A 12,835-nucleotide genomic window follows, 5' to 3' on the forward strand; every position below is an offset into this window, starting at 1 on the left:
GACTATTTGATGTGTGTGTTTTCTGCTGGAAGATGTAACTTGTTGAGTGTATGCTCATCGGCTGTACATCTCTTAAATGTTCCCTGTCGCATGTTAAAATGACATTTAGCATTTTAAAGATTTAGAACAGGGGGTAATCAATGTCACACGAACAACAGTGAGAGATAGGGAGTATATTTTAAATTAATTCCATCGCACCCACATGCCTATCAACTTCTTGATGTTATTTTTCCTCATAATCACCCAGCATGTTTTATGTAATTATAATGGGAAGCTAAACTAAATGTAACGAAACTATGCTAGTCAACATATGAGCGCAATTTTTGCAAAACATTCACACATAATGATCAGCTGCGTAAATTAATTCAGGAAGCGTAATACTTTAGAGACTATTTAGCAGAGACGGGTCACTTCTATTTAAATGAATGGGAGAAATTGTAAAGCCCAACAGTCAATGGATGAGGAAAGGAAGTCCTGCCCTAAAGGTAAAAGAGCCAATCACCTTTTAGATACAGACATTGCCTGTCAATCATCTCCAGAATATACATGCACATTAGCTATACAAGCCAGGACAATTTAGTTTTTTAGTGTGATCTGAGGTTAAGAAGCACTATTTATGATACATGTGTTGTCAGATTTTACTGCTGATTTGAATCGAATCTCGATCAACCGTTTTGGACATTTCGGATTTTCCCCATTCAAGTTGATAGGAGCTGTACTGTCATGCCACTTGATTAAATAGAAAAATAGCTCCCTGGGATCATTCCAAAGATGGCCTGACTTGCTAAAAAGACTTTTAACACTTTTGTTGAATGACGCAAACAAACGTGCACTTTATGCAGATTGCGCTGCACAGTTGATTGGATGACAGCCTACATTTCATGTTTTATTTGTTACTTTTGAGCAACACTAGATGTAGATATGGAGATACGCTATTAATGCTTCAGATTTTCATCCCAGCACACACGCTCTTTTAAGCACAATGATGGTGACTCTCAAAACAACAGTAAAATTAGCTAACATAAATACATCATGGGTTCAAAAGTTTGAGTCTGATTGAGCATTTGAAGGATTTATGACATAATACAAAATATTTAAGATTACACAATTTCTAGGTTATTAATTCAAAAGCAAATTTGTGACATTAATGTTATTAAAGTATATAATCACTGCACCACTGAATGGAATTGTTTTCAGACAGCTTCCTGAATACCTCTTATGCTGATCTAACAAACATATAGTCCCTCCCCAAACTCATTGGTTGAGTCAAATGTTATTTGGCCGGGATAGGCAGGTTGCCCAAAACAGAGGAATTTTGATTGTGCCACAGGTACACAGTTTTTATAGTTTTTGAGAAAAATATCATAATAGCTTACAGCTCTCTCTGCATATTAAGCTGGGATAAAAGAAAGTACAACATTGTAAAAGTTACAAACGTCAGCTTTAACTCCTGTTGTACAAAAAAAATCATGCTGGGATAAAATGGATCATCAGGTTTTGCACAAATTGTTCACTCAAACTGTTTCGCTGATATAATTTATAATGAAAAAATAAACTGTATTAAATTAGAAACATTTTCACGAGAGGGCTCAAACTCTAGAAACAAACAGATACACGGGGGATGGCAGCACAGTGATTTACAAAATTCCTGATTTAGAAAATATGTGACTATGACAGGGCTGCAGACTGCAACTAAAATGGTCGCAATTGCGACCAAAAATTATTTATTGCCACTATAATTTAAAGTCAAGCCGTCACTGGCGACAGTCGAGTTGCAGTGTCGAATTCTCAGGGCCAGCAAAGCCTTCTCTGCTGGCCTTACATGCCAAACAAATAAATATTTTTCATCCTTTATTCTCAATCACCTTTTTGCCTATGTATTGTTAATCGCTTTCCACTTTTAATTAATCTATAAACATATAGAGAAAAACTAAAAGTTTATTCAGTCAGAATTTATTCCTTGATACTTTCAATCAAATTATCACAACTGTTTCACAAATCGCATGCCCGAATGCTTTCGTAAGATATTATCTTGTGAGTTACTGAATACATCTCAGTAACTTAGTTACTGAGTATGCACCGGTGTGTCTCGTGCTCCTTTTCACCCATTCTGTTTCTGACAAGCTTGCTCCACCACACACAACAACAAACTCGGCGTGAGAGAGTCGTGAACAAAGCGACCGGATCTTTTTCATGAATCACCTGAAAAGAACTTAGGATTTGAACTCAGGAACTCAGGTTAGCAGTTTGAATCAGATTCACTTTCTCAGCTAATCAGCCGTCTGGGAGCTTACTACTGGGAGTGCATACATTTCAAAATAAGAGTCCCATGTGTATTTTGGGATTCTTTATAATTAAAAGTCCTGTCTCATATATAAATATGAGATCAAGCGTTTGACACTTAGGACAACTGAAGGACTTGTTCACAAATATTACACAAGGTGCAAACATACATTGATGCTCAAGAAGACAACAAAGTACTATATGCATTCTATATTTTATGTAATTATCTGTAAAGTAGATTGTGAAGAGCCATATTAAATTAAAAAAATATTTTATTTGATCTCTTATATTTGTATAAATTATGAAAGGGGTTTGAATATTCATGAGTCAAAAGGGACTGCAAATGTATCTTCTCAACTATATACTGTATACGGTTTATTAAACCTCCGTTTAATAGGTTATCAGCTGTTTTCCTTTTCTTCTGCTTTCTGTCTTGTTTCTGAACAGTAATCTAAATTGAGCAATTCTGTAATTTTGCAACTAAAAACAGCCATTTGGCTCATTAAAGTTGCTATATGTAAGATATAACAAGCGTTAGAAATGGGTACTGCAGGCCAAATTAAAAATATTGTATTTTTAAGTTGTCTGCCCCACCCCAGACATGAAGCTCATGCGGGTTGCCAGAAGGTTGACATGCAAATTAGACAACTCAGCATCCGTTTGAAAGGATTTCTGGGCTTTAAGCTGTCTCCATCTTCCAAAGGCATCTCTAATATTTATCCTTGTATTACTACACCTCTGGTATATGTTTGTTTTTAGACACATGGCGAGGCTTTTTAGTTCAGGTGGAATCTGTTATCTCTGATCCAGTTTCTTTGCTGGCTTCCATGGCTGCAGCACGCAGTGTTGTTTGCCTGCAAACTTGTTCAAATCTGGCAACTCGGCAGTGTCAAAATACTATTGGTGTGTGGGCAGTGGGCAGATCACACAGGCCAAAACATAAACAGAAATTCTGACCTGGAATGGAAAGTATTTCAAGTTAGCATGTTTCCTAATTCTCTAATGACATATTATGGTAATTTTATGATTTATTACAGTAAAAATATTACATATAGCACCATTAATGTTTCAGTTTAGGAGCCAATGGCTGGAGCCATTCTCTGATCTTTTAAAAATGTCAATAAGATGTTTGTACGCAATAATTAGAATGTGATGCTTACTAGACGATACATAAATCTTATAGATGAATGTGTGCTTTTTTCTCTCTCTCTCAGGAAGATGAGTCTGTTCCAGTGCCACTTTCTCTTTCTGTGTCGAAATACCTCACCCCGTCCTGGTCTCTCTCACCTTCCTCCTCTCCTCTCTCTCACTCCGAGCCCAGCGACTCAGACCACGACTCAGATGATGCCAATAGACAGACACGTATGCGAACACCTCACCGCCGCAAGAAGCATAAAGGCCCCTCCTCCCTGGCCACACATGCTAAGACAAAACCACCTCAGCAACTACCCAGTCATCCTCCATCATTTCCGCACTCCCTCCCCTCCTCCCCTCTGCAGCCCTCTGCTCCCTCCAGACCTGTGTTTAAGTGCCCGGCGCCTGCAGGAGTTCCTGCTAATATTGTCAGTGTGGCAGTGGGTCGTGGACAGAGCACCATGGCACAGAAACAGTGCTGTGTTTACTGTGGCCGTCACTTCCGATCTCTCCCACGTCATCTGGCCAAACACCACGCCCACCAGCCAGACGTGCATTCTGCTCTGGAGCAAGCACACTCCTCCGGCCATCCTCCTCGTCTACAGGCTTCCCTCCCATCATCATCTTCTTCCAGCAAGCATTCCCAAGAGATTCCTGTGCCAGGTTTGGTGGTGGAAGCACCACAGTCTCCTCCCTCTCCTTCAATGTCTCCAGTCAGAAGAAGCCCTGCCCTCTCCAGCCCTACTCGCAAAAGTCCTGCCCCACCTTCAATGACCCCACCCAGAAGGGGAGGTGTTCCGGTATCTGTGTTAAAAAGGAGCCCACCTACTCCTACGACTCCCCCTAGGAAAGCAGGGCGCCGAGTGAAAAAAGAGAGAGAGGTCGTTGATGTTTTTGAGAAGATGAAAGAAGAGAAAGTGCCCACTCCAGTGTTTGTGGAGCAGGTGAATGAGGTGGAGTCAGAACAACTGAAAGAAGAGAGAGAGGACAATGGAGGTAGAGAGGAAGAAAGTGGTGCGGAGGATAAGACAGACTTATCAAGGTTAGATTAATGTCAGAGTTTAGAACACTGTTCTGGTATTATGAAGTAATCATTAAGAACTTGATCATTTTGCGTTCCCTCACAAAAAGTTTAATGTTCCCTTGCTGTAGGGGGCCTGGGTAGCTCAGAGAGTATTGACACTGACTACCACCCCTGGAGTCGTGAGTACGAATCCTAGGTGTGCTGAGTGACTCCAGCCAGGTCTCCTAAGCAACCAAATTGGCCAAGTTGCTAGGCAGGGTACAGTCACATGGGGTAACCTCCTCGTGGTTGTGATTATTGGTTCTTGCTCTCAATGGAGCGCGTGGTTAAGTTGTGCATGGATCACGGAGGACCTCTGCGGTGTCATGCACAACGAGCCACGTGATAACATGTGCGGATTGACGTCTCAGAAGCGGAGGAAACTGAGACTTGATTGAGGTGAGTAACCGCACCACCACGAGGACCTACTGTACTAATTAGTGGGAATTGGGCATTCCAAATTGGGAGAAAAGGGGATAAAATGCTATAGACCTTATTCTTAGTAGTGCCATCTATAATTTTTGACGGTTATAAGCTGTATGAGATAGACTTACCGTCTCTTCAATAACGTGCACTGAATAAAACTATCAAAAAGCATGTTGTCAGGAGTTTTTTGTCTCCTGAAATGTCTTGTAAAGATATTTTTTCAATGTTTTGTTTGCGAAACGATCCAAAAACACTTTAAACAACCTATTGAAGAAACTATGTCTATCCCTCACAGTCATTCCTGTCAAAAATCAAAGATGGAGCTGCTGTGAATAAGGGCTAAAGCTTTCTTTTCCTTACAACAGTTACAGGAAATAATAATGCAATAATACAGGAAAACAAAAACTATAGAAATAAAAATCATGGTTTTACTACAGTAAATTGTGGTAAATATTAATATGGTTTTACAACAAATACCAGTTGAACTATTGCGAGGGAACGCAAAGCATATTGTAGGGGACCGCTAAACCTTTTGTAACAGACTATTTAAGAAAATAAATCATTTATCTAATCCTCTACTTTTTCTCTTTTCTCAGTTTGCGCCGTCCCCACATGCTCCCTCTTCTATCCTCCCTCTCTACCCTGGTGTTGTACCTGCGGCGCCTACAACACTCTGCCTTCATCTCTCTCTCACGCTCACCTGAGTCGGCTGAGGGTTGGCGCCTCCTCTGTCACTCCAGCCTGGCTCTTCTCATTCTCTACAACCGTCGCCGTGAATGTGAAGTCTCCAAACTCACCATCGCTGAGTACCAGGCTCGCGTCACACCCCAGTGTCCCGTCCCTGTGCCGCACGGTGCCCTGCCGGCTCTCACCCCACTTGAGGCCTCACTCTCTCCCTTTGAGCGGATGGTCCTCCCCCATCTTCCTCGTGTCGGGGTCCAGGGGAAGCGTGGCCGTGTGCAGCCGCTCATCCTACCACCACATTCTGAAGCCTGTTTAGAGATGCTTCTGCAGACACGTGCCGGTGTGGGCATCGATCCCCAGAATACCTACGTCTTTGCCCGGCCGTTCCATTCTCCAGCCACTCCTCTGAGAGGAACAGACTTATTGCGCAGCCTGGCCCGTTCCAGTGGTACTCGGCACCCACGGGCTCTAACGCAGACCCGTGTACGAAGGCAAGTGGCGATACTTACACAGCTGCTGTTTTTAAGCGAAGGCGAGGAGAAGGGGCAGCATGGGGCTGCCACAGAACGATTGGAAAGCTTCCTTCAGAAAGAGTATCATGTGACACAAAGCTGTGCAACCATTGGACAGGACCCTGGGCTGATGGGGCTGATTGGTCGGGTGGTGCTATGTGGAGAGAGAGATGGCGTCTTGTTCCGAGGAATGAGTTTGCATCATATCTGTCTGGAGTTAGATGGTGAGTGAGTGTGTTGAAAGAGCTGACATTTTTTACTGTTGAAAGAGTTTCTGTTGGATGCTTTCTTTGCCCCACAGGGCAATTGGTGTTTGAGTTTGACAGTTGCGCCATCAATTTGTTTCTTTGGTCACACTTTATATTAGGTGGCCTTAACTACTATGTGCCAGCATTAAATACATACAAGACTATGTATTACTGTGTAACTACAGGTTGTTCTGCAAAATGCCAACATTTGAGATACAGGTATGTTTAGGAGTAAGGTTAGGATTAGGGGTTAGAGTTAGGTTTTGGGGTAAGGGTTGGGTTAGGGTTGCAAGTACTTTAAATGTAATTACAATGAAACAATGTGTATGTACACAATATAGTAGTTACGGCCACTTAATATAAAGTGGGTCCGTCTCTTCCATGATTGCTCACTCACGTGTGGATTGTGGGATTCCAAAATTTCTCTATTCTGACATAGTGCCATTTTGGAGTAGTACAGTTTACATATGTGGCCAAAATTATCAATTCAATTTAGACTTGAATATAGCTGTCTGTCTCTAATGCATCTTGGGCGGCATTTGCACATTGCTTTTTTATCATTCGAAAGGTGTCTGATCAATAATAATGCACAAAGTGACCAAATCTAATTATCCCCAGAGATATTTCAGAATTTATGAATAACAGCATTGGACACATCAGTCATAATTAGTAGTAACTTGCAGTAATACCTCTTCCCGCCCTTTTCAGTGTTGTCAGGGAACTCTGCAGACTCGCTGTCAGAGGAGTCTGATGTTGAGCAGAGTAAAGAGAAACCAGAGGCAGCCTCTCCATCAACCACCATCATGATGAAGAAAACCACAAGCAACATTAAATCTCCCCGTCCAAAGAAGATGAGCAGCAGCTCCCCATTCTCATCAGGACGTAAAAGGGCCCCAGGACAGCCCAAGCCTGGTGAGTTTGACTCTCTCATAGAGTGTGACAATATTCCTTCTTACACCTCAGTTCCAGGGCATGAGGATAACACTGCCATGATGGTGACAGTAATGTATGGTTAATGTGCAATGCATGCATGGATAAACCAGGGTTATTTAATTACAGTTGAAGTCAGAAGTTTACATAAACGTGATAATACCACATGAGCGGAGAGCGCCTTTTTCATGATTCCACTCCGCTCTCTCACGCCGCTCTACGCAGCTTGCTCAATCCAGAATGCGCTTGTATTCTGGTTTGGGAATCTGCTAAATAAGCAATAGGCCTGAGGTTATGGAGCTCTAACCAGAGGCGGCGGCAGCCGATTTTGCCGGGGCTTCAGCCCCGAATGTTTTGAGTGTAGCCCCGAATGAATTTTGAAAAGTTGACTGACAAATATGAAACCGGACAAAAGCCTATGTAAACCCCCGAAATCATAAGTTGCCTTATTTCATTGTGTTTTGGCTTTGCATACTGCATACAGCCCGTAAAAATAGACATAGGCATAATCTAGCCTACAGAATAAGTTCCTTTGCTGTCGGTAGCCTATAGGCGACTCCGTTTCTTCCTCTCTGTTGAATATGCAGCAGGTAGGGGAGGAGCTGACATCAACTTACGTTACTTAGTGGCGAGTTAGCAGGAAAGACAGCAAAAATGAAGCAAACGAGGCTTTTCCAAAAGAAGTCAGTGGGTAAGAATTCACATTTGTTTTTGTCCTTAAAGTCTAAAGATCATCATCTGGCTGGCTTTCACCCACAGTAAGCTAAACCTCAAGACGTCCACTACCGACAGACATTACATGTTGTAGCCTCTAGCCTAGTGGTTAGCGCATCTGCCTCTCATGCTGGAGACCGCTGTTCGAGCCCGTTCGAAGCATACTTTTCTTGTTTATCAGGTGTTGTTTTCGCTAAGGATAACCAATAAGCATTAGCATAAAATGTATGTGTGACTTGTTTTGTGATATTAGTTTGTAGTAAATATACACTTTGATTTGATTAAATGGTTTTGTAGAGGGTAGCAAAGATGTGCCAGAATCAGGCATGGAAACTGGTAACAATTAATCAGTCACTTTACTTTAGAGAAAGTTAAAAGTGAAACATTGTTTATCCTAATGAAAGGATTTTGACAGATGAACATGGAGAATTATATACAGTTCGATGCCATGGTGTGACAATGAACTTAGACTAAAGTCATTCATGTATTGCTTTAACTTAGGATCTTATACATCATTTTGACTATTTATGTCAAAAAATATAAAAATGTTTACTTCACTTTACTCACCATAATATAACTCTTTTGTGATGACTTTATGTTAATGTACATGAAAATTTAAGAATCATGATAGATCTTAGGGCAATCCCACTGATCTGCTCTTCCCAATACATTTTCTTCAATGGTATTGGTCTACAATTTGACATATGTAGCACTTGATGAATTAGTTGTTTGAAGCTGATTTGCAATAAGTTATGTGCTGTATCTGTTCTTTTGCATCACAGATGATTCAGGGAGGAGAGAGGATGAGTTAGTCGAGGATAGTACTAGGGTGGAAGATTTAGGAACTGTAGAAACAGGCCCAGCCAGAGCAAAACTCAAAGAATACCCTCTCACCAGCTTTGGACTACAGAGAAGTGGTTGCTAGTGTGAAAATAAAATGGTCTGGGCTAAGCCCCGGATGTCCTTCAATGCTGGAAACGCCTCTGGCTCTAACATTGTTTTAGTGAAGTTACAAACCTTATAACCTCAATAAATGCCGAGTATTAATCAAAGCTAAGAACGAAGAAATCAAAAGGGAATGTGGAGAGACCGTGAGAATTAGCAAATATTCCTTTTGGAATCGTACGCGTCACATTGCCAGAGAGCATGAGGATGTGCTATGCGATGTAGTGCAGCAAAAGGTGAGCTAGTAGACTACACTACTATTCTATAATAAATTAATAGATAAGTAATGTATCTTGTTGTTTTGCCATCATGTTAGTGCAGCTGCCAGCTAGATACATGCCGGTTCTGCGGGGTTGCGAACTTTAGAGCACCCTCAATTGAATATGTAAGTTTAATAATACTGTATATTGACAAAGCTTTTTGCCTTGAATCCCGGCTTACACATAAAACCAATAAACATGCATGATCTTGCAGATCAGTCTTAATTTGCAGGCGGCGCATTCTGATTTCATGCCTCTATCGTACAATTGATCATTTGATTAGGAAAGATTTCTGCTCTCACATAGAGAATTTAATTGCAGAATTATCTCACTTAATCGACCAGCTTTCGATTTCTGCTTCAGGATAAAGTGGCTCATAACTGCTGGTTAGTTTCCCAAAGCCAAATAAACACCTTAACGATAAGTGAAACGCAAAAAAATTATTCTAGTTTAGTGGTTGCAGATAACATCTTTCGACATCGCTTGCACAGAGAAAAAAAAGCTATAAATGATTGTGCATTAGAAGAAAAAAAAAATTAAACAAAGGCAGTGTAATTTGTAAATTAAATTTGTTTAATTTGTTTTAGGATCATTAAACATGACTTCATTGCATATATACAGTATATTGGACAAAATCTCACTTTATGCAGGACAGATAAACCTTGCTGTACATATAAAGAGTGCATGCACAAGACATGTGATGCATATAAAGTCCAGATTCACTTTATAATGCTTTAAAAAATATCAAAGAAAAACAAAGGGGGTACATGATATATAAATATCCACAGTCATATATATTCATACTTATAAAATTGTAGGGAATATTAATAAAGCAAAAAAAGAGAAAAACATTCACTGCTGATTTTTGGATATATGAATACACCCTTTAAAACTGAACACATAATTAGGATGATAAATTGCTCATTTTAATTTACAGACCTGATAGCATTAAATCCGAAACCTATTAATATATTAAATCTACAGTATAATTATTCGGTGCATGGAGACAACTGAAAACAATAATACATTTCACTTTTACCTGCAATATTTTTCCTGGTACCAGTCCATGTTTTCATTTTTGCCATAAAGGACTCAAAAAACCTTTAAAGTTTTAAAGATTGTAGTTTTCTGGGTCGATTGTATCACTCGGGGCCAGTTTAAACTGAATAGCGCAAATTTGCGTAAATGCGAGTTTCCGTGCCAATGCCCATATGTTTTATCTCTTGTAGAGAGGTGTGTTTGATGACTTGTTTAAGTAAATAAATGTAATTTAGAACAGACATTTTTTAAGTTATTATTTGAAGATGTGGATGACATATGTGCTAACAGAGAAATTTTTGACTCAATACAAATGACAAGGAAGGTCTGGTTGATCTGATTATCTAACAGCAGTTGTAAACCAGTCCAAAATAAACTGCGAGATTTTATATACAAAAACACAACAATACAATCCCATAATTTCAGATGTTTACATTACTAATCATTTGATAATTTAATAAATGTCGGCCTATAGTCTATATTTCACCCAGAGGGGCACCTCAGCCCAAGTGGGCAAAGGGGCAGTTGATTTGGCCAATGTAGCTACCCCCAGTGTGCGTGGTTGGAACCAAGTATACTACAGAGAAATTTCATGTCGGAGCGGGATTTGAGTGAACGCTTTTTTACTGGTGAGCGTGAGTGGTACTTGAGCGGAGCGGAGCGTTCGCTTGGGCCGTGAGCGGCTGAGCGGAGCGCACGTGCATCGAGCAGGTTATTGAGCGGAGTGTCACACCGGGTCAGATGTTTATATACACTAAGTTAACTGTGCTTATAAGCAGCTTGGAAAATTCCAGAAATTCCAGAAAATAGAAGGCCTACCTTCTAACTCAGTGCCTCTTTGCTTGACATCATGGGAAAATCTTAAGAAATCAACCAAGGTAAAGTTCAGTCTGCAATAACGTGCCATAAGGCCAGAGTTATAGGCCTGAGACCTTCGGTACAATGCTGGCTCATTAACCTGTGTGTGTGTGGGCATGGGGCAGTGCAGGAGAGCCTCACTGCAGTGTTTGCACAGTAATAATGATTAACATACATAGTCCTCTCTCTTTCAGGTAAACGTGGTGTGCTGAAACGGCCTTGGTCTGAGGCAGAGCGGGCAGCTGTGGAGTCGCACCTAGTGCGTAACATAATGGAGCTGCGTGTGCCTGCGAAAGCAGACTGTGAACGCTGTCTGGAGCTCTGCCCCCTGCTGGTCACTAATCATCGCGATTGGAGAGCTGTTAAATTCTACTGTCACAACCGTATCCAGCTGCTCAAGAAAACCCAGCAGAGGCAGGGCCCACCCATCCTGTCTGTCTGCTGAGGCAGCCTGTCAGCAGGCTACTAAGGAGGGTTGTTCAATAACAGGTGGCGTTTAAGGAATGTGTGGAGGCGCTCAATAAAAAATATTTACATGGTACAGACACGGTAAACATGATATAAAGAAGGCTTTAATTAATGTGATGTAATGTTATATGTGTTCAGTGTATAAAACATAAAAATGGTACCTTTGGTACAGAGCCACTCTTGGTAGCAGAATGCACACAAGAATTTGTATTGTGTACTTATATGCCACGACTATGACAAAAGAAAACAATATTTTTGTCTGCACAATCAGCATGAGCTTTTCTGTCAATGGTTTGAAAGTAGATGAACATTTTTTGACCAGTTGAAAGTCTCAATGGTTTCGGTCTCTGTTTAGCTTTGTCTGCGTACATCTCCTTCAATTTGATCAAGACTGAGAAAGAATCAAACTGGGTAACTTGTGCTTTGATGGGAGTGAAACATTAATCTCATTCACACCTGTAGTGACCTATCTCTACTACATATGGAGAATCTAATATTTCTAAGAAATATTTAAGAAATAAGAATTGGATAAGAAAAAGTGTGCAGAGAACACTAAATCTCATCAAAGTTCATTTTTATCTGCCATCTTTACTCACTAAAATTGAAGCCAACTTGAATTCCAACATTTCAACATTCAACATAATTTTCTTATTGTGTACTTTTTATTCATTTGTAATCATTAGTTCAGTCTATTGAAGTCATTAATGAAAAGAGCTAATCTTTTCCCATGACAATATTTCATCACTGATGTTAATCAGAAGCATCTACCTGTTCTGATTCTTTAGAGATGGACGTGGATGTGTGAGCAGATGAGTTTGACTTGTGTTTTGTATTATATGTCAAAGCTGTCATTTTAACTGTGTATTCGGGACACATGATAACCACACCTAACACCTCAGCTTATACTTTATTTAATGATATATTCTTTGCTGTTTTGTAATCTGTCTTTTCGGCCATTGCAATGTACATATATACACATATACAGTATAATCCTTACTATGAATAGTAGTATTGGTATTACTATTAAAACGTAACGTGGCAAGTGTTTTTTTTGTTTTTTTTTTCATTTCAAATGTACATATTGAATGTAAATATTTGCACGCTAAAATGCCACCGCACAGTGTGTATATACATTGTAGGCAAGACAAGCTTGTTTTTGTGTTGTCTGTGCGTTTTTCTAAGTTGTCTGAAATTATAATAAAACGTTTCGTTTGTAATTGTACACTTGGTCTTATTTATGCCTCACTCACCATATCCATAAGACCAGCAGAA

At 40.2% G+C, this 12,835-nt stretch overlaps 1 protein-coding gene across 1 annotated transcript in view; it reads left to right on the forward strand.

The window, feature by feature from the left end:
- LOC127651798 (uncharacterized) overlaps nucleotides 1-12,785 on the forward strand; it is a 35,171-nt gene extending 22,386 nt beyond the window's left edge. Inside the window, exons 6-9 of the mRNA XM_052137814.1 lie at nucleotides 3,498-4,459; nucleotides 5,503-6,326; nucleotides 7,059-7,262; nucleotides 11,290-12,785. Of these exons, the coding sequence (XP_051993774.1) occupies nucleotides 3,498-4,459; nucleotides 5,503-6,326; nucleotides 7,059-7,262; nucleotides 11,290-11,540 (2,241 nt within the window). The 3' untranslated portion in view covers nucleotides 11,541-12,785. The remainder of the gene's footprint in view (nucleotides 1-3,497; nucleotides 4,460-5,502; nucleotides 6,327-7,058; nucleotides 7,263-11,289) is intronic.
- The last annotated feature ends 50 nt before the right edge of the window (nucleotides 12,786-12,835 follow it).

The sequence above is a fragment of the Xyrauchen texanus genome, chromosome 11 (genome assembly GCF_025860055.1).
Source record: "Xyrauchen texanus isolate HMW12.3.18 chromosome 11, RBS_HiC_50CHRs, whole genome shotgun sequence".
NCBI lineage: Eukaryota > Metazoa > Chordata > Actinopteri > Cypriniformes > Catostomidae > Xyrauchen > Xyrauchen texanus.